Source organism: Perissodus microlepis, chromosome 13 (assembly GCF_051167445.1).
Source record: "Perissodus microlepis isolate ML-2025 ecotype Zambia chromosome 13, ASM5116744v1, whole genome shotgun sequence".
Taxonomy (NCBI): Eukaryota; Metazoa; Chordata; class Actinopteri; order Cichliformes; family Cichlidae; genus Perissodus; species Perissodus microlepis.
This window is the reverse complement of record NC_140473.1, coordinates 19,473,069-19,495,542: the sequence shown is the minus strand read 5'-3', so window position 1 is coordinate 19,495,542 and position 22,474 is coordinate 19,473,069. Positions and strand designations below refer to the sequence as shown.

The 22,474-nt window shown below is 40.6% G+C and overlaps 2 protein-coding genes across 3 annotated transcripts in view; both read right to left on the bottom strand.

Moving 5' to 3' along the window:
• Window positions 1-143: 143 nt before the first annotated feature.
• On the bottom strand, window positions 144-9,029 carry dhx32b (DEAH (Asp-Glu-Ala-His) box polypeptide 32b). The gene is made up of 11 exons (XM_084948461.1): window positions 8,608-9,029; window positions 8,281-8,474; window positions 7,327-7,702; window positions 6,979-7,215; window positions 6,413-6,515; window positions 6,179-6,328; window positions 3,500-3,691; window positions 3,267-3,407; window positions 2,325-2,515; window positions 1,119-1,309; window positions 144-539 (listed from the first exon to the last, which is right to left on the bottom strand). The coding sequence occupies exons 1-11, from the start codon at window positions 8,887-8,889 to the stop codon at window positions 365-367; spliced, it is 2,232 nt and encodes a 743-aa protein (XP_084804587.1). The 5' UTR covers window positions 8,890-9,029; the 3' UTR covers window positions 144-364.
• A 3,660-nt stretch (window positions 9,030-12,689) lies between these two features.
• adam12b (ADAM metallopeptidase domain 12b) overlaps window positions 12,690-22,474 on the bottom strand; it is a 91,609-nt gene continuing 81,824 nt past the window's right edge. For both annotated transcript variants that reach the window (XM_084947938.1, XM_084947936.1), the window contains exons 22-23: window positions 16,930-17,105; window positions 12,690-14,299 (exon numbers count right to left, since the gene is read on the bottom strand). In XM_084947938.1, the coding sequence (XP_084804064.1) occupies window positions 14,248-14,299; window positions 16,930-17,105 (228 nt within the window). In that variant the 3' untranslated portion in view covers window positions 12,690-14,247. The remainder of the gene's footprint in view (window positions 14,300-16,929; window positions 17,106-22,474) is intronic.

The following is a 22,474-nucleotide window of genomic DNA, read 5'->3' as shown; positions in this document are numbered from 1 at the left end:
CATGTCCAGACTGCTACTGCAACTCATTAATCAGGCCGGGGACACAGTGCAATCTGTCTGATGGCTGAAGAGAGATGAGGAGGAAGGGAAGTCAGAAAATCTTTAAAGGACTCGATGGGAATGTAAATATGAATAATCAGGGCTTAAAAAGAGCAATATTTTTATTTCATATATTAGTTCATTTTGTATAGCTATTCAAATATAACATACAAAGACTATATTGGGATTGGGGGTTAGGGCACAGTAACTGCGCCACAAAAAGAAAGTAATACAATTATAGGATTCTTTACTTGATGATCCAGAGTCTGTTTCTGTACTATATAGTGCAAAAAGTCCCAATAACTTGAAACAGTGGCTCCATCAGTCACTGTATAACACAGCGGTCAGAAGTCTGATCCTCATGGGATTCCTTTTGTGATGCTGGTGGTTTCTCTTCTTGGTACTGAGAAGCCCCGTGGTTCAAAATGTTTTGCAGGATGTCTTTGCTCTCACTTGATGGTAAGTTGTAGAAAAAGTACTGTGGTGCCATCTGAATGAACCTAATAAAGGCGAGAATATTTTAGTGTTCTGTGCACCGAAAAAACAACTGTAGACCATCTAATTTGTGATGAATTTAACTAATGCAAACTTAATTTCAATTTGCAAAGCTGTTTTCGATCTCATTTAGTGCTGAGCGGCACACGCCTTTGTTGGAAAGAAGACTTACGGTGTGTCTGCTCCTCATATTCGAGCTACAGTGAACGGATTTGCACATGCTCAGGATGTGAAACGTAAGACGGCATGAGAAAGACTATAGAGCTTTCTCTCCCTCCATTAAGCTGCAGCTCCACATTCTTAGAGATCTGTGCAATCCATAATCCCTTCTTCAACTAGCAGATACTTAGAAAGCAGGATTATAGGACCTCCCTCCACAACCAGCATGACCAGTCTGAGCTGAACTAGGCCTTTAAATACATACGGTTCAAAAGGGAAGGGGAATGTGTCCACCTGACTACATTTAAGCCTCCCTCAGAAGGGTGGTCTAAAAAAAACATGCATCTAGTCATTTATGCAAATGTTAAAGAAGTCAACAAATGAAAATGTTAAAGGAAGGAAATGGAAACAAGGCTGAGACTTACTCCTGTGGTGTTATGTGGGTTACGGTGCGGAGGCAGTTGTCCTCTGAAAAGGAGTGTTCGTGGAACAACACCCACTCAGGCAGGCCCAGCTTGGGATTCTTGGCTCCGTAGCCAGACAGAGGATGGATCTGCGCTATGTGCTTGTGGGTTATAACAAAGTAGTTCCCAGATCCATCCACATCACGTGCCACCTGGGAGCAAAAATAGTTGGAGTGATTTTAAGTATTCATACTTGTCATTTTTACCTTTAAATAATACAGTTTTTAAAAATAAAAACCATAGTAAATGACACGCAAAAAAGCTGAATTCACACTCACAGTCTGGCAGTCTATATACAAATATGGAAATAAGTTGAAAGGGAAGGGGCGGTTAAAGGATGTAAGCAGTGAGTGAAGTCAAATTTAAAGACGAGGAGTCAAACAAGTGCAAGTTCCGAAAGGAGTAGAAGTGTCGGCTGAGAGGTAGACTCTGAGAGCGCAAAATACGCGGTGTTTAAAGAGTCTGATGAGGTGTTAAGATTGACAGGAGCTGAAATGTGAGCTCTAGCCAAAGCGACATGATGAACGCAACTGAAGTGTGTGGTTAGAATTAAAATATAAATACAGCTAAGTTCAATAACTGAAGTTAGTGTGCAAACAAGTAAAGATGCAAACCAGTGAAGTCTTTAATTAATCAGTCAAAATCTGTATTCAAAGCTGAAGGCAACATATAATAATAATATAATAATGTTTGTCAGCTTTGATTGTTTAAATTAGTCATAAAAAGCAAATTATTCAGCATGTCTTTAATCACCTACATGATAAATAAATGGAAATGCATTAATATTTGAAATGGGCCCCATTCTTTGACAATTAATTATGGAGACTAAACTCTGAGTGTAATTACACATGATTAAAACACTCTTCATAATGCTGCCATAAGTTCCACTCAGGAGAGTTTAATGTTTTTAAGAGTCTTTAGAAGGACTGTTGGTGTTTGTTGTAAGCAGAGTATTTAAATTCTCACTGCAGATCGAATACAGTTGCTGTGCTTTTTGGACTGGAATAAAAAACAACAAGAAAACAGGATTTCTAACTTAACAGTTTATTCCAATATGGCCGTGTGCATGGATGGGTGCAGGATTCTCCCTACCTCCCCTGTGACCTTGACTCTGAAAAGCAGTAATGAAAATGGGAGGATGGACGCTAATAAATTACATTTTCTGACCTGCATGAAGAAACCTGCTAAGAGGGCTCTCTTAATGTTGACCGTGTTACTTCGGGAACCAAAGGCGGGCACTGAAATGGGCAGCTCGATCCTCTTCAGGGTGTCGGTGAGCTCACTGCGAATCCCGTCTGCCATCAGCAAAGCATTGTGGTCCAGATAGAAGTCTTGACACCACTTCTCTATATTACAGTCTGACAAAACAGGAAGATGGGTTTAAATTACTGAATTGGTGGCAATAATTAAACTCTTAAAACTGGCATGGGTTTAGTTTTTCTGTCTACTGTCTAAACCAGGGAAGTCGAGCTCATCTTACACTGTGGTTCAGCCCACTTTGATGTTAAGTGGGCCAAACCAGTGAAAAAGTTTAATTACACATTTAATCCCCGCGATATTTTAATATAAGAAAAAGAAGTGCAGTTTCAAAAATAAATCTCACTTTTTCTACTTGATTAAAAAATGTAATTGTAAGAAATAAATGTGTAATATTACAGAAAAAACATGTCAGCTCATTTTACACAGTCTAATAGAAAGCTGTGTTTTACATTTTTAGAATTTTTTAGAATTTTAATATTTTATATTATTCATAACTTTTACTGTGAACCCACTGTAAAAATCCCAAATTTCTATAGTAGATGGTAAAAACACCAGGATCTTTCTGTTATTTATTTATCTATTACTTATTTACTTTAGTGTTGTATAAACTGCCATGTAGGTCTTTATCAGTAGGAAAAGCTGTAAAACTTATATAAATGCAATAAAAAGTCTAAAATTCATGTCCTTCCTCACATGCTTCAAGAATGTTCAGTGGGCCAGAATGGAATCTTTGGTGAGCTGATTTTGGCCCCTGGACCTTATGTTTGACACCGTTGGTCTAAACTGTAGGAAACTTATCACTGGTATAAACATTATGAGATCGTGCGTGGCGATGCTCTGCTCACTCACATGGATCCTGCTGGCACTGTTTAAAGGCCTTGTAGATATTAATCAGGGTGAAGTGGTCTCCCTCTGGGTGCTGGAACTTCATATAGCACTGGGTCGCCTCTGGTTTCAGCTCCACAGAAGGAACCATGAAGCAAGATGGCGCTAAAAGAATCCAAAAAATTAAAGCACGGTTTTGTAGATCTACATGACTCTTTATAGCATATTTGTGCTAAAAAGCCACACAGTCACATTACCTGATAGCATAGCAGCAATGATGACCACCTCGCTGACGCAGTCAAACTCACAGGAGGCGAGCACGGTCTTTGCCATCTGTGGCTCCAAGGAGAACTCAGACATGATGATGCCCATCTCAGACAGGTTGCCGTCATTATCCAGAGCTGCTAGGTAGTCGAGCTCCTCCAAAGCCTGCATGAGGGCTGCAGGATCTGGGTTGGACAGGGTTTCGGATTAAGCACCATAAAAAAACATGAGATTATTAATTACCAGTGTTGGGTAAGTTACTTTAAATTAGTAACTTAGTTACATTACTAGTTACTTCCATCAAAAGTAACTCAGTTACTTCAAGTTACTCGTTACTTTCAAAGTAACTAGTTACTAGGGAAAGTAACTTTGGTTTTACTCAGACTTCTCTTGTTAATGTGTTGCTAACTGGATACCCAGCAAGAGTGCCAGTCTTCTAGCTTTCTTACTTGCCACAAGTGCACTGTGCCACCTATCAAAGGAAAAAATAATGTGCATATTTCCACGAGAGAAATCCCACGCCTGGACCGTCGTTGACCGCCGCCATGATTCTAGCCTACGTCACAGCATCATGTGTGCTTTTTACATCCAACACAAAAACTGCAGTCGTAGTGCTTTCGATTGTACTCAGAACTCAGAAATTCTGCCATCCGAATAGGAAGATGTAGGTAACACCAGACTGCAGATGAGCTGCATACAGGGCTGGACTGGGACAAAAAATCAGCCCGGGCATTTTGACTAGAGACCGGCCCGCCATTATAGCAAATATCATAAAGCCTTTGAATGAAAACAAACACTGTTGTGACAGTGATGTACACTGTCTTGATGGTATATATGTATCAATCTATCAATCGTTTGTTGTAAGACTCAGATAATTATTTATTAAAAGCTAGACATTTGAAATGAGAATAAGAAAGTATTTCTTTGTGCCCCCCTTTCCCTGTTAATGCCCTACCTGGCCCCCTGGCAACACTTTGCTGCACAGTTACCAGCTGTCAGCTACATAGAAAAGGATCCTGGTGTTATTTATCTCTCAGAAACAGTTCATAACTTCCCTTCAACTCATTCATGTCACCTAAAAGGTAAACCTGTTTCTCCATCACCTGTTCAGCTCTGATGATTCAGTAAGGACATCTGGTTTCATCTGGTTTCCCACTCACCAGATATACAAAACGATATCATGACCAGCAGGTTTACAGCTGTGGCTCCAGCAAACATCAGCTGATACTAGAAATTAATATTAAATAAATTCTAACAACAGCTGATCAAACGTGCTGCTGTTGTTTAACGCGACATCCGGTGGTTTCCTCTTTCTGGCGCAAAGTGGACGATAAATAAACAAGAGGGAAAAGCCGATCAGCTGATCATTGATCAGTTTCATGATTAAAGTAGCAACAGGAGAGGGAGGGGAGAGAATGAGAGAAGAAGAGGCAGCTGTGCAGCAAAGACAAAGAATAACTCCAGCTTTGTCTTTTTCATTGTAGCTGAAGTCCGGGACAAACTGTTCCTTTTCACCTAGACGAGACGATTCCGTTTTTTAGGGAACGGTTGGCAACTAACCGTATGAACAAAATAAAGTTCAACATCATTAACATCATAGCACCCACCCAGCTGTATAGAAACCCCGTCATGCTAGCTAGCACGGAGTACGAAAAAGTCAGCACAACGAAAATAAACTCCAACTAAACTTGGTTTATATCTGACCCAGAGAGACTGCAGGTCATAACGTCTTACCTGAAGTTCAGTTCACCTGACACTCGGACGGGCGGCCGCTTCGGGTCTCTCCTCCTCCTGCGTCCCCTTTCTGTCGTCCACCTGCTGGCCTCCACCACTTGCTAATGTTACTGAATCTGTGGAAGCTCCGCGATAGCCACCACAAATCCCAGTAACGAGTAACGCGTTCCTGATTTTGGCATAATAACTAGTTACCGTGCTCGTTACCACAATAATAACGTAGTTACTGTAACGCGTTACTTAATAACGCGTTAGTCCCAACACTGTTAATTACACTGAAATACATGTTGAGTAAAAGTGTTGTGTGCCATTTTTTCATGCCATCCAAATAGTAATCCAAAGCACTAGGACAGTCCCCCACAGTGTACTGGCACCCCAGTGGGAATGCTTGGAGTGAATGGGCAGCAGCAGATTAGGATTTTATAATCCTCACCAGCATCTGCCGTGTATCACTATGCAAAATGAAGCTGTTTATTTATTTTTTTTATTTTATTTTTTAAACAAATGTGTTTTTTCCCCTATAGAAATACAAACACGGACCTCAAGACAAAATGAGAGGAAGGGAAAAATTATGAAACCACAGCTGTCTATTATCTTGTGTTGTCCTTCATACCAACTCTGGCATGTCTGTGCTCTAATCAGCTAATGTGAGGCTCAGTGTCTGTGTGTTTGTGTGTTTGTGGGGGTGAATAAATCCGGGGGAACAAAAGCAAACGAAAGCAGGTCAGCTCTAAAAGGATGCACGCAGAACAGGAGCTGTCAGTTTAGCTGAAGCACGGCTCACTGCCCTCCAATACAAAAAGTTCCTGTGTGCTGGAACAAAAGGCAAAGAACTGACTGAACCCGAATTTTTAATTTTATCACTGAGGACATTAAGTCAGGGAACAATGGTTCAGACAAAAATCTGTTTTTCTACAGTCATTTTATGCAGATCTCACCTGGTCTGTCTATGAATTCGCAGTGACCCAGTCCGGCGATCTCCATCCTCTTCAAGAACAGCACAGTGGATGTAATGTCAGACTCCACAATATGCGGGCGTATCTGAGTAGGAAGTTGTCTATCCTTTGGATACAGACGGAAACACTTGCCTACAGGAAGCAAACATCATTTTTTAGATGGGACAGCTGCAGTGAAGTAGCAGCCACAGATTCTGTAGCATTTTAACTTCTCACCTGCCGGACCTGCCGGACCTGCCAGCTGCCTTCGACTCTCGGTTTGACCGGTGCTGATAGGCTGAATGATGACTGAGTTTGTTCTGATCCTGGGGTTGTAGACCTGCATCAGCACAGCGGGCTGTTAAGCTTGATTTACGTTAACTAAGCTACATTTTGATGGCAAATATTTTCACCCCAAATAACACAGAAGTATCTAAAAAATAATTTGAGAAAGACTGATGATTTAAATTGTTATCTTTACATGACACTGACAAGAGGCTAAAATTAAAACTTGATTTATTGTCTCTATTGTGTTGTGCTGTAATATAAGATGTACCTTATTTTCCAGACCAAAGCTTAAGCTTTAACATTTTTTTGTGAGACTTCAGAATATCAGTTTTTCTCTCATTTTCTTTCTGCATAGGAACCCCTATACAATGCATTCAAATCTCTGCTTTTTCAACACATGAAACTCTCTAATTAATCAGCAACTGGGTCTCTGCATCAGCGATGTAATTTTTAACCCTGGAAATCAGCCTTCATGTAAGTGCTGATTTAAATAATGCAAATAACAACCAACTTACATATCTTTTCTCAAGCCCGGCATCAATAACAAAGCTTATCGAGCTAACAGCCCAGAAAAAGTCCTCATTTGGGCTTGAACTGAGGAACACTCGGCGGGTCTGGCTGGTCTCCTCTTCCCCCAGGACAGGCAGACTCCCAGGCTGCCCAGGGTGCACAGCTATTGGCAGTAGCTCACCCAGATCGATGGGTAAGCTCTTCCTCTCGTGGCACAGGATGTTGTGGGCCAGATCTATCTCCTGGTATAGAGTTAACAAAAAGGAAAATCAGAGAAAGACGTGCATTAGTTTCAGGCTTCTGAATCTACTGGTTATGCAGTGATGTTTTGGGTTTTTTTGGGTTTTTTTTACCTGCGTTGTCACCAAAAACACAACCACATCCCCCTGCTCTCTGGAGCGATGGATCTCCAGCACGAGACGGAGAGCAGAGCAGAAGTAGCCGTCGCCTGTGCTGCTGTACACCACCTCCCCTGCACCCGGGGTCTCCAGGTGAATCAAACGCGCTGCCGACCCAGTAAAGTGGGCCGGGTGCTTGGGGCTGGGTGGGAAAGCTGTAAGGAGGACCACACGGAGCTCTGGCCTCTGCAGGATGATGTCCTTCAGCAGACCCAGGAGAACATCAGTGGCTACAGTCCTCTGGTGGGCCTGATCCACGACCACAACACCATAGTGTGCGAGCAAAGGGTCTGACATCATCTCCCTCAGAAGCACGTCATCCGTGCAGTATCTTTAAAAGGCGATAAAATGATGCTTGACATTAGGAAAGAGCAAGTAAATGCACGCACAGGCACACTGTATCTATTTTGATATAGCATGAAATTAATCTTTTCTATAATGTAAGCCTGCATGCTTAAACCAGTATGTTAAAAGAAAATCCATTCAGCATCCCTGAAGGTGGCAACTTAATGAAAAACACTTTGTCTACACTTCAGCTTTGCTGCCATTAGTGTAATTTACTCTAATAATTAGTCTGAGGAGGGGGATCCTTGCCGGGTGCCTGTTTATCTTGTATCCCTCCCCTTAATGTGCTTAGTTTCATTGTTTCCTAGCTAACCTATGAGGGACCCACATGAGGGAGTGTGACATATGGGGAGACAGGGAGCCGGGCAGCTGTGGACGAACTGCTGAAAAGAGCCTCTCAAGCCTTTTGTTCACCTCCCCTTTGAGAAGAAGAAAAGGCGGGGTGATTTAGCTTTGTGTGTCATGACCGTGCATTTTTATAGCCGCCATGCTGAGAGAAAGACTCTGAGAAAGAAACATTGGATGTATAAAGTGGGAAAAGTAGGAAGTGCTGCTGTACCACACCTGAGGACTGTGTCAGTAGTGCAGCAACTTTCAAGAGGGATGCTGTACCCAACTTCGTGACCGATGTTGACATCCATCTCGTCAGCCACTCTGAGGGCGAGATCTACAGCCTGTTGTGCATGTATCTGGGTACAAACCACCATGCCGTGCTGGAACTGGACTGACAGGCAGAATTCAGCACACCACTGAGGTATCTGTTTCAGAGTAAGATTAACAAGACAATTTGCTTACATTACAGATGCTTCCAGAAAAATGACTTAAATGTCTTGCTGTAAAAAAAAGAAAAACCATCCAGTGCTGAAGTGTTGAATACCCCACAGTACTCACTTGAGAGCTCCTTCCAGTTTTGGCAGAGCCACTGACAACAACAAACTGTTCTTTGGCCAAAGTGTCCATGAATTCACACTTTGCTTTCCACACTGGCAGTTCCTTCCTTTCTTTCAACAGTTTGTAAAACCTGGAGGAATAAGGCAGTCCATCAAACTGATTAAGCTCCAAGATGTCGTCATATTCTTTGTCTCCTTCGTTCAAAGCTCCTGTGTCTGAACAACAGGGTGATTTCCCCTCTAAATAGTCCTCTCCAGTTAAAGTTGTAACGTCCTGCGCCATCACAACTAGGCTCCGGGTCTGTCAGGTTTACACTTCATTTACAGAGCCACAGAAATTGAGTTTGTAGGTCTCCAGCTCTCAGTAAACTGTTGGACAGCACTCAGCCCGCCTCCGCAAGTGAAGCCAAATGAAAGGCTCACTAGGCGGCCAGCCCAGTGTTGTCATGTGGCCACTAATCTCACAGAAGTGCGGACACCAACAGATGACACACACACACACACACACACACACACACACACACACACACACACACACACACACAACACAGATCTGTGGGCAGAGATTCAGAGTGGTCTGGTGTTTACAATGAAATATGGCTGCGACACAAAGATCACAACTTGTGCACAGTTTAAAATGCATTTATTTATCAACTGTGGTGTAATTTAGAAATTGATTTCATCAGTGGTCATCCAACTCAAATTAAATGAACAAAAGTGCCATCAAGTGAAGAACCGTAAGCAGTCAGCCCTACTTCTGTCAAATCTACAGTCTCACATTGTTAAAACTGCACTAACTGTAAGGAAAAGCACTACAAATTATTAAGATAAAATGTTAAAAAAGATCTTTGAAATATGGGTCTAATGATTTGGATCACTGCTATTCGTCATTTGGCTTTAATCTTTAACTTCTTGAAAGGCAACCAACCAATCAACTGAAAAAAATCTTTAATAAACCACATATAATTATTTTAGCTACATTTTACATACATGAAATGACATTTCTACAAAGATCAACACTGCAGTCAACATTTAAATAGGTCTAAACTTTCCAAATTAAAAGAAAACAAATTTATATATCAGACAAAAAAGGAAATTTGAGGAGCTAGACCCCCCCCAAACAGAAAATTAGTTCACCTAATGGTTCAGTCACTCAATAGGACAGCAACCTCTGTGCAACCAGGAAATAACCTTGATGTCCAGTGATTTGTGTGAACGGTTTCGCATTTGGTGACTGATTGCAATTAGTTCCTGTGACCACTGTAGGCAACTACTTTAGAGATTGCAGGGGTTGCCTGTCTCAAAGCAGACTGACTTACAGTCTCTGGCAGGTTGGGAAAGGGTTGTAAATAACTGCCCTCTAATTTATAAAGGCAGAGAGTCAGTTCGGAGCAACAGTCTGCACTGATGTGTCAACTTACCTGAAAAAGATTATTTTTGGAACACGGGACTCAACTGAATTGGTTGTATTATGGTTATATTTCTATATAAATCACTGCCCTGAAGTGAATGCAGAACTATTTGTGCTTAAGTTCTGTTTCTGATTTATGAGGTTCTGGCTGGACCCTGAATGTAAGTAGTTAATATGAATTTATGTCTGTTTGTAGGTGACAAAAGATTCTGTGGCAAACTGACTCAGTCCATATCCACTGAGACATTTAAGGCTTAGTATGAAAATCTGACAGCATGGAGTGGCGATAGAAGTAGATGTCCAACCTTTCTGGGTCTAGACTCTGATGTTGATTATATGATGATTTAAGGGCAGCTTAGATCTCTGAGGTTTTCCTGTTTTTGTATGCTTTTCCAGTGCTAGTGGTGTTAACAAGTGCTGGGGGAGCTGACCTTTAATCAACTTCAGCCTGTAGTTCGAGCACATTATGGCAAGATAACGAGCTGAACCCCAGAGAGGGAGGCGCTGCAGTTGTTGTAATGAGCCATGTTTTCCAGCAGGTGGCACTGTTGAACAACTAAGATCAACTGCTGAAGCAGTGCAGGACTTCATGAGGTACCTGAAAGGATCTGAAAGGACCTGCAAAAAAGTCTCGCTCCTTTAAGTGACACAAAGAAACCCTGCTAACAGATTTCTGCTCAATAGAACGAAAAATAAAAGAAAGGACATTTGATGTCTTTCTTTTCATATTTGCTGCTTTCATCAGAGTAATATATTCAGCCACTTTATTGGTTCACCTGTTCAAGGGTTCTCTAATGCAGATATCTAATCAGTGAATCGCATGGCAACAACTCAGTGCATTTAGGTATGCAGATATGGTAAAAATGACCTCCCGAAGTTTACGCTGAGCATCAGAAAGCTGATGCTTTTTAGTGCCGGCCTGAGTATTCCAGAAATCGATGATTTACTAGGAGTTTCCCACACAATGGTGCGGAAAAGAGAAAAATATATTTTGTTCACAGATTGCGTTGAGGTCCAAATGACAACAAGAGCAACTCAAATAACCGCTTGTTACCACCAGAGTTTTTTCAATTTTTTTTTAAAATCATAATGAATGATAAAAAAAAGTTTAATTTTAGCCTTCAATGTTGAAAATGTTTAGTTTTAGTATTTTTTAATTAGTATTGTAAGCAGGGCATATGTCAGGGGCAAGATTTAGGAATATCAGTACAGTTACTGCAATAAAAACAGACCTTTCTGAAAGCAGATGACTCACAGTCTTGTACACGTTCAGAATCTCAATAAACACATCCATTAAAGGCTCATCGGGCAAGCTGCAATAAAACTGTAAAAAAAAAAAATTACAGTATACTAAAAAATAGATACAACTATGGTATCGATTTCAAAATCCTACATCAGTTTTCAGAAAATGTGATCTCTGACATTTTAAAATAAACGAAATTCAAACTTCCCAGAGGTTTTTAGCAGAAACCATCCATGGTATCAGCTTTAAACTCCTACGTCGCTTTGTTCTCAAGTTACTGCATTCACAAAATTGGCTGTTCAAGATTAGTTTTTATTTTTATTTTATGTAACTAAAATGGTTTTTTCACATCTAGTTTTAGCTTTAAAACTAACTTGGTTACAACCAAGATTTGCAGAAGAACATCTCCTTTTAAAGCAGATAGGCTATAGCAGTAGAACACCGCACCGGTTACCACGCCTGTCAGCTCAGAACAGGAAACTGAGGCTACAATTTACACAGACTCACCAAAATTGTACAATAGTAAAAAAATGGCAAAATGTTTCCTGTTCTAATGAGTCTTGTAATTTCTACTGTGACATTTGGATGGTAGGAACATAATTTGGCATAAACAACACGAAAACATGGATCAATCCTGCCTCATATGACCCCTTCAGATTGCTGCTGGTGGAGGTTTAATGTCTTGGCACACTTTGGGTCCTAAATGCCACAGCCTGCCTGAGTATTACTGTTGACCATGTCCATCCCTTTATGACCTCTGTGTTCCTGTCTTCTGATGGCTGCTTCCAGCAGGTTAATGCGCCATGCCGTGTTAAGCTCACATCATCTCAAAGTGGTTTCTTGAACCTGACAGTGAGTTCAGTGTACTCAAAAGGTCTCCACAGGTACCACGGTCTCAATCCAATAGAACACTTTTAAGTGGTGGAACAGGAGATTAATTTTGTGGATGTTCAGCAGACAAATCTGCAGCAACTGTTCAATGCTATCATGTCAATATGGATCAGAATACCTGAGAAATGTTTCCAGCACCTTGCTGAATCTACGCCATGAAAAGTTAAGGCAGTTCAGTTGCTAGTTGGTCAGTCGGTTTATTGCATCGTCCTTATTGGTCATGGTGGCTTCTTTGTGGATTTTAATGTGGTGGGTTGCATTCTTGTAGTCATAAATCAAAGTATGAATGAAATTAAAACACCGTCTTGTAAACAGGGGACATTTAATTGGCTCTGATGTCTTCTCACAGCTTAAATGTAATCCTGACACCTTCGTCATTCTTTTAAAACGTTGGAAATCGTCCAACATCATGTTTTCACCTCCTAATGTAATAGTGGCAACGTCTCAAAGCAGTTCTTTACATTTCTGTGCTTTAAAAAAGAAGAAGTAAACAACAAAAGAAAAAAAAGAAAAGAAAAACTGACATTTACACTTTACAATGGTTTTTAAACATGTTACACTTAAAATTTAATAAACACAGTACATTTAGGTTTTTACAGATGGCATAAACATTGAACAGCTAATTGACACAGCAATAAGACATATTTTCCAGCAGAGCGGTGACTCTGTTGAACACATCTGAACACATCCAAAACAAGGGAAATAAAGCATCATTTAGATACTACAAAAACACAATGCAGGTATGCAGGGAGTGACAGGCTTCAGTTATTCTGCAGCAGCGATTGAACAAGCACTGCATTCGGAAACACTGCAAGTACAAAATGCCTTATGCAAACACTGACACGTTGCGCTGTGAAGTTAACAATTGAATCCCTCAAGTCAACAACTAACACTGAGAAAAAAAAGAAAAAGAGCCTGACTCAAGCTCTGGGGTGCAATGAGCGCCGCTGTGAATGCGTGAGTGAGCTCGCCGTTCGACAACAGTGAAGTCATAGAAACTCCAAAAGGAATGTTGTGAAAGCAACAAAAAGAACAGGACGGATATGGTAAAACATCTCGCTGGAAAGCTCGTGGCGCTGAATCATCCGGCTTGGCTCGCCCTCTCAAGGACGAGGTGAGCGCAAACGTTAAACATACAAACGCCAGTATTGATGTTGAATTATTCGGCGTTGGTGTAATTCTCTGGAACACAGTCAGTCTGTCAAGTCTGTTGACACTCCACAGCACTTGCCAGTATCAGGAGAAAACATGTCTAGAGTCCAACGCATGCCCCGAGCAGTATGTCAGAGGCAGGATGAGGTGTGTGAAAATTACTTTTCCTCTTTGTACTTTCCTGCAAAAATGAACTTATAAGGAATAAAAGAGCCTGGTGCACAGACTGTAAAGTGAGCGGATTAATGCCACAATAAAAATGTAGTCTACGTCTTAAAAGGGAATCAAATTCTTTTTATCCAGCGCTTAGATGATTCATGAAGAAAATAGCCGTATTTTCACGAAAATAGGAGATTTTTTTTTAGCACTGAGGCAACAAGGACATAGAGGACTTATTTGGTGTTCAGTATGTGATAAAAAATGAAAAACTGGAGAAATAGCATTGCGCCACTACTTACCGACTCGTCCTCTATTTCCATTTATCATCATCCAAGTCAAAAAATAAAATGTTTTGCACTTTGATCATTCAAGCAACGTGACGAGTTATAAAAAAGACTTTATATTTCAGCATTTTGCTTAGAAGAAAATGTATAAAAACAATCACAGAATGCAAAAACGAAGTGTCCGTAATGACGCCTCGTGTTCGTCTTTTCCTCGAGTTTCCCACGAAGAGAATCATCCCTCATCAGAGTCCTCTTTGCACAAACCGGTAGTATCCTAGTTAAATAGTTAAATAGATAAATAGTTCACTGGTACCTGAGCAAGGATGACAAAGCACCTTTTAGAGGCGTAGCATCAAGGTTTGATGTTAGCCCCCGTTTTTGCTGGGAACTCTGTGACACTTCCAACTGTCCCAAAGGTCTAACAGAGTCTCAGAAATTAGTGCAAATTAAGAAAGTCTTCATCTATTAGTCGGAGATCTACATGTCCATGAAGTTGAGAGCTCAACAATCCTTTTGAATCTTTGGTGGTCTGTATGGCAGTGCCGGTGCAGGTCTGAAGAGTGAACACAAACACAAATAGATTACAACATTACAATGGTAATAATAAGTAACTATATAAATATCTCCTTTCAGACAGGTTGGTCTCATTTCTGAAAATGTATATGATCTAAAACATGATGATAATCTGTCCAGTTTGAATGGATCTCTAAATTCAGAAAGAAGTCAAATGGAAAACATCTTTGCTTCAGCTTATCAATAATAGATACACGGAGAGATGAATGACACCATTAGGTTCTCTTTAAGCGTCTCTTTCACTGTGCACTTCAGCTCACCACCAGTTGTGAAATCTGCTTGAGAAACGGAGCCTGGATTGCTCAGCCCACACTGGAAAAGGATAGCGCTTTTGTTTTGTAGGGTATCGTTTCCAGTAACTAAAGTGGTCGATGCTGGAAACTGGACTGACTGTGAAAATGTAACTCGGCAAAAGAAGAATAATCTCATTGTCGATAATGACATCACTCAGAAAGAGATAATGGCATTATTTTTTTTACTAGATTGGAGACAAGAAGTATATTTAAGGTCTATAAGTTTTGAATAAAGACACAGTTTTTACAGTTTTTGTAGTTTTGCCTCTGTACAGCACCAAAGATTATTTTAAATCAACTACGCACTCGATACGCACTAGACAGTTGACTTGACAGGCAGTTGTCTGGCCACGTCTTGTTCCCTGGCTGTGTTGTGACAAGTGAAGCAGGCATAATATCTGAAGCCAATTCAAAGTTTTCAATTTATATTTTATACTTTTCCACTGTAATTTTAAATATGAGGCTCAAAGAAACGTCAGTGTAAGTGAAGGAGGCCATCACTAGGTTAAAAAACAAAACAAATCTATCAGTGAGAGAACAAAAGCTTTACAAGTCACCAAATAAACAATCTGGGGTACTCAGAGCTCAGTAACACTAAACCAACACAAACTCAGCATCGCTGTACAATCGAGAGATGCCTTCACGAATAGAAATATAGAGTTTACATCAAGAAGGACAGATTAGACTTTGCTCGAAAAAATATAAGAATCTGCAAAGTTAAAAAAAGAGCCTTTGATCGAAATGAAAAGAAACAAATTCAGCCGAGCTGGATTTGTGACTCGTGTTTATTGATGATGCGACTGCCGATAGAAGTAGCAGGATGAATTCTGAAGTGTTCAAGGCTATACGCTCTGCTCAGATTCAGCCAGATTGGACAGTGCTTCACAGTGCAAATGGATAATGGCCCAAAGCATACTCCAAAAGACCCCCAGGAGTTTCTCAGGGGAATGGAAATGGGACATTCTTCTTCTTCTATTCAACAGCCAGCTCAGTCACCTGATCCCAACAAAATAGAGTATGCTTTTCAGTTATTAAACTGGAGGAAGAGAAAGCCACAAACAAGAAGCAACTGAAGCCAGCTGCAGTACAGGTCTAGCGATATTAGACTTAAGACAATCATTGATTGCAAAGGCTTTTCTTCAGATTATTAAAAACTTTCCTTATATTTAAGATTATGTCAGTTTGTCCAATTAATTTTGAGTCTCTCAAAATGTGGGACTGTGTCTAAAAATGTCAGTAATCCCCTTAAATTAAAGCTTAAAGGCTGCACTTCAACAAAACAGTGATTGTTTGATTTCAATTCCAGTGTGGTGGTTTTCAGAGGCAAAACTGCAAGAAAAATGACTTTTACTAGTAAACTAACTATAAGTAATCCAGAGGAATTAATAAATCCAAACTAGTGTTTTACAGACAGTTGTGCATTCTGAATGATGGTGACGTACAACTGAAATTTAATGCTGTTGCGTTAAAAGCATGCTTTCTTTGCTTCAGTATATCAAATCCTCCACTTCACTGCTTTTGTGTACAGCGATAATAAAAGTGGTTTAATAAAACAGCAAGCATCACAAATGCGAAAAGTTTATGCAGTGAAAAACTATTTTTTATTTGCCCTCATGCTTTGGGACAGAAGAGGTAATAATCTTTGTATAACCACCGTAATAGCCAGGCTAGCACTCCCAACTATAAGGAGGAAGTTATGAATATCCAACAGCATACCAATCCAATCCAATCCAATTCTATTTATAAAGCACTTTAAAATACCCAGCACAGGAACAAAGTGCTGTACAGAAAATAAGTTAAAACAATAGAATAACAGAAAACAGCAAAGTAAATAAATAAAACACATAAAACATAAAATTAAAACAGCCCTATGTTAAAACAAAAACAAGATAAAACAGCATCGAATCACCTAAAAACAACTAAAATAAAAAATATTCATACTTCACACAGAGCGCGTCAGCAAAGCTGAATTTAATGAGTGTTGTGAGAGTTGAAAATGATGAGGTTGGTGAACAAATTTATCAAAAGATTCACAAGTAAATGAGCGTCCCTCGCGCTCACAACAATCATTAATTAGCCTTTAATCACAAAATAACTTGAACTCCATTAGTGATGCAGCCTGTGACAGAAAAGATGACATTACTCTTTTCCCCAACTGCTACGGCTTCTTCTTAGGTGCAAAATGTCACACAAGAATTAAGTCTCTTTAAATAAACTACCAAAAACTAAGTGACAAAAAAAGCCATCAATTTAACAGAGATGAAGACGTCTGAAAAGGCCTTTTAAGTAGTGTATTTTTTTGTCATGCTCCACAGACCTGCTTGGTAAAGGGATGGAGGGTGGAGGCCTTGGCACAGTGGGGATAGGTATGGGTAGGGCCGCTTTCCCGGGGATGTGCCCCCCTGCTGTTGCGACACTGTTACCCAGTCGAGAGCTCCTCCCAAGTGGGTCTGCAGGTAGGGGCTTCTGGGGTGGACTGGGTTTCTCAAAGTCCTACAAAAAGAACACAAAAAGTACCAATTTAGTTCATGTACTAATTTAAAAAACACCACAAAGCACGTCAGTCTTATCTTGAGTCAGTGCACAGAGCAAGTGACCTTCTAAGCTTTTTTTCAGTATGGATTAGTTGTGCAGCAGCTATCTGAACACAGACGCAAATGCATTTCACTAGAGGGCACTGTGTTATCATTATCTCCTCTGAATTCCCACAGCTAACATGAGATGAATCCCAAACCTCCCCCTGCTCGTCTCCACCACCTCTGTGGCAGTGCTGTGAGAGTGTAGAAGGTTATCTGGATGAGGTGTCATCATGTGGTACTAATCTACACAGAGGGAGCGTGCAGTTGATAAACATCTGCTACCAGCTGCCTGGCTGCTATCACACACACACACAAACGGACATGCACAAAACCTTCCCGCAACTGCCCACGCCATGGCACACACACGCAGGGTTACATGAGCAAACTTTAAGTAATCTGCACGCGGAAGGAAAAAAAAATCCCCACATCATGCATGGATAAGACTCAGAAAGCTGGATGGTTTAAAACATTCATGAATGCAGCCAAGATGTGACCGAGTTTGTCACATCTACATGCAAGAGTTATAAACCTGTGTGTTCACTGCTGCGCAACCCAGGCGCCTCAAATGTGACAATCTTTCATGGCAACACTAAACCGATATCCATTATTATTTAACTGCATGTATGCTTTTTTTCTTTCTTCTTTTTTTAAACATAAATTGCAATAAAGAAATTCAAATGCAGTGATACTTTAAACTCACCAGACACCGTTAAAGTTTAAACTGATAATCAGAATGAGGAAGAAAGGTGATTTAAGTAACTTTGATTTTTGGTTTCAGACAGGGTGGTCTGAATATTTCAGAAACCGCTCATCTGCCGGCATTTTCCCACGCAAACATCTCTAGTGTTTACAGAGATTAGTCCAACCCCCCACCCCCACCCCCCAAAAAAACAAGCAACCGGGTGATTGTTGATTTCAGAGGTCAGAGGAAAATGACCAGACTCCTTCAAGCTGACAGGAAGGCAACAATATCTCACAAGTTACAACCAAGGTGCGCAGAAGAGCATATCTGAACAAACAACATCTAGAACCTTGAAGCAGATGGGCTAGAGCAGCAGAAGACCAGACTGGGTACCACTCCTGTTAGCCAAGGACAGGAAACTGAGGGTGCAATTTGCACTGCCTCACCAAAACTAGACTGGATTAGAAGACTGGAAAAATCAGGTCTGTCTGGTTCGATGTGTCTCAGTTTATGCTGTGACATTTGCATGGAATTCAGAAATTAGTATAAACAAGATGAAGTGTCACTGCATCTTACCCTGTATCAAAAATTCAGGCTGCCGCTGGTGGTGTGCTGTGGCTGAGCTTTGCTTTAACAGCGCAGCCTACCTGAGTATTGTTGCTGACCATGTTCATCCCTCTATGACAACAGAGTAACATCATTTGATGGCTGCTTCCAGCATGTCACAAAGCTCAAACCAGCTTAAACTGGTTTCATGAACCTGACAAATGGCCTTGAATAGAAAAGCTGCTCCAGTAAACTTGCTACCACAAGGGTAGTTGTGAAGGCCAAAGGGGGTTTAACCTGGTACTAGCAAGATCAACCTAATAAAATATCCAGTGAATGTTTATATAATAGAAAAACCCCACAAAGTTTATGGCATGATTGAGGGGAACAGACGATCCATAAAAATGATGTGAATAGTTTTGTGTGTGAGAACTGACTAGCCTGTGTATCAGTCCCTGACGTCAACCCCATCCACCTTAAATGGAGATATGAGTCAGACCTTACCTTGTCTAGTGTTGATGATTGAATGGATGTAAATCTATGCAGGCAAGCTCCAAAAATCGTGTGTCTATTCTTACTCACCCTGCACTTTGTCCATGGAGTGTATGTTAGTGTGTTGCTGCAGGTTGAAATAAGCAAGTAGAAACTAATATTACAGCAGCAAATACCAAATGTTTTCATTTTTTGGCAGAATAATCTGCGGTTTAATTTCTGGATAAAACCAGAAATGAAGCTGGTCCATAAAATGTCAGAAAATAAATAAAATCCTCCTAACACTTTTTCTTGCCAGTCTTTTCCAACCAGCAGTCCAAAATAAAAGCTTTACAACAGCTTTGCTGACATCTGCTCGGCCACAACAAGAGTCATGTCTGCAAGAAGCAGTTAGAACAAGAGGAGCTGTTTTCATTTACTGCATGTTGTTAAAGACAGTCATGTGAAAAAGGAAGTCTTCATAGGACATCATGCAGCCCTGTGAAAAACACACCCTTTGGCTCAAAACTTTATAGAACCACCTTTAGCAAGAATGAAGTGAAGTTATCTGTGTGAATTTATCAATCTGTCACATTGTGGAGGAATTTTGGCCCACTCTTCCTAACAATGTTGCTTCACTTCTTTAAGGCAACTGCAGTATTTCATTCAGGCTAAGGGTCTGGACTTTGACCGGATCACTGCAGCACTTTAACTTTTTCCTTTTCGGGCATTCTGCTGCCGTACTTGGGATTATTTTCCTGTTTTATGACCTGGCCAAGCTTAAGCCGACAGACAGATAGCCTCGTATTTGAGTCCACGGTACTTTGGTATACAGAGGAATTCATGGTTGACTCAGTGTCTGGAAGGAGCACAGGTCACATGGCTGAAAAACAAGCCCAAATTAATGCTGTGTTTGGTTTTTGCCTAACGTGGGGCGAGCTATCATGGCCAAACATCACCTGTTTGGTCTGGTGGTCTATCCAAAGGACATTGTTGCTGCAGTCTTGTTGTTTGTTCAGATGCAAGGCTTTGTCTTGGCAGCCCTTCCAAACAAACTGTACTTGTTCAGTCTTTTACTAATTATACTCTCATGAACTTTAACATCCTAACTGAGGACTGTAGAGTCTGAGATGCAGCTCTTGCGTTTTTCTGAGCTTTGGACGGTCTGAACTTGGGGTGAATTTGCTGGGAATACCACTTCTGTGCATAATCAAGTGCATTTGAATAGCACCACCTGGCTTTTATTTACCGGCTTAATTCTCGTGGAAGCAGTAATAGTATTCTTAAATTTTCACAGGACTGCATAGAGTTATGCGTGGAAGGTGCACTTTTTTTTATGTGCTTCAAATTTAACTCCTTTGTGGCCAAAGCAGGTCACCTTGAGCAAGCAGTAGTGCTTGCTCATAGGGGGTCATATGATAGTTGGGTTTTTCTCTGTATGTATTATTGTAGGGTCTACCTTACAATATAAAGTGCCTTTAGGCGACTTTTGTTGTGATTTGGGGCTGTATAAATAAAATTGAATTGAATCGAATTTCCTTAATTATGTAGTGTTTGTGGTAATAACGTGTATACAGTGGGATTTTTATGCGATCCAATTTGAGATATCTGTGTGAATATTGTGTATCACCCACTGTGTCCTTTCCTGTGAGTGTCGTTCCCCCACTGCCAAGCCTCTACATGAAGTTAAGTTTAAGTGAAGACCAACTCTTTAAGGGAAGAAAATCAGACTGTTTTCCAGGGAAAAGCAGAAAAAACTAAGATGTAAATAGAGAGATGCATCCACTGTAATGCAAGATTAATCCAAGACCCATGTGCATTGTAATACCACTCTTGGCAGAAAACCTCAAACTGTAACTGGAAACTTGGTGGTGTTCACATGTCTTAATTCACAATGAAGGATTGCGCCGTCCTCTGTGGCTTGAGAAAGATCTATGAGCCCTGAGCCTACAAGAACCTTTCAAAACCCACTGGAGGAACTGAAAAATGTGCGGTCGTCTTGCCAAAAACAAAACTATTTTTCTAGGTTCCTTAAAAGATGACATTTTGGAAAGGCACGATTTTCACTCCTCGCCAGTGTGACGCTGCAGTCTGCTTGTGCAGTGCAACAAAACTGATCTGTTTCATATTTATTGGACTCTACGGGTATCTGATTTGTATTTTTCCTTCAGCAAGACTAGATAAAAAACAAACAGGTCCCACGCAGTTTTGTTTTCATCGCAACAAACGTGGGATAGAATTTACTGCCCTGGAAACACCTTGATATTAATGGACTGCGCTTGGCACAAAGAGAAACACTGCAAGACAAGGCGCTGTTTAAAATAAGACATACTGGCACAGAGAGCGGAGGTTGGGGTTTGTGTCAAGTCTTACAATAAACTTGTTAAACGCTTTCTTTTTAAGGACTGATGTCCTGTTCGTCCTTGTTGGCCTGCTATTAAATGTCAGCAGAACCCTGTCTTCTGTTTCTGACCCACATGTGCCATCTCTACTTCGCCCATCTGTTTCATTGCAATGAAATGAGCTAACAGATATTAGCAGGTAGCGGGATTTCACTGTTTTGGCAGGCAGTGAGCAGCCAATTTATAGAGCAAACAGTGGCCTTTCAGCTAAAGTACATCTTTAGTTGGCACGCAGTCATTGCAATCAAGGGTAATATGCTGCAAAGCTTAACATGGACACCACAAAACCATCCAGAAGTGGACGCGATGCCAGGTGTTTCTGCTGCTCACTAATGCAAAAGTAGCCAATGCTTTAATATATATTTAAAATACACTTACATTGTATAAAGTAATTTACATATGTAAAAAAGCAGAGCATCTCTTGCATGGTCAGGCATTATTATGACTGAAATATAACCGTTAGTACAGAGTCATCAATGTGTAAGTGGCAGTAATAGATATTGATGGTTTTAACTACTACCCCACATAAAGTTGATCTAATAAAGGTAGTAGCTCCTTTGATTGTATATGATCATCAGGTGATTTATGGCAGAAATTTATGAAAGTTCTGCTACAAAACTTTTCTCTCGTTTTTTGCTCTTATGTGGGATAATTGTATGTTTTTGGGACAGCAAATACAATACTTGAAATAAAGTGATTTAGGAAGCCTACAGGGGATATGCCTCTATTATAAAAACTGCAGGAGGCGGCATTTGAAAGTGTTTGGCAAATCGCTGCATTTTAAAAACCTGATCACATTCTTGAGATACTCTATTTGTGTCTACTAATCTCGAAAAAACTTGAACACATGTGCTCATTTAATTTCCACCATGTTATCCTCGGAGGTATACAAACCGGACCTTTCTTCGTGCTCTGCTTTAACATCTGGGACTATGTTCTAACGCAAACAGAGAAACAGATGCAAAACGAATGTCTTCCTCCTTGTTTTTCTTTTTTAAACAGACAGACACATCTGCCAATTTCCCTTGCACCCCGCTGTGGCTCACAAAGCGCCGTCATCCAGCACAACTCTCCTCGCTGTGCTACTCCGAGAACAAATCGGGATTTGGATCCACCACCAGAGCGGACAGATGGATTTACTATCTCCACCGACTCTGATTCTGCCGGCTCAGCAGAAAGCAG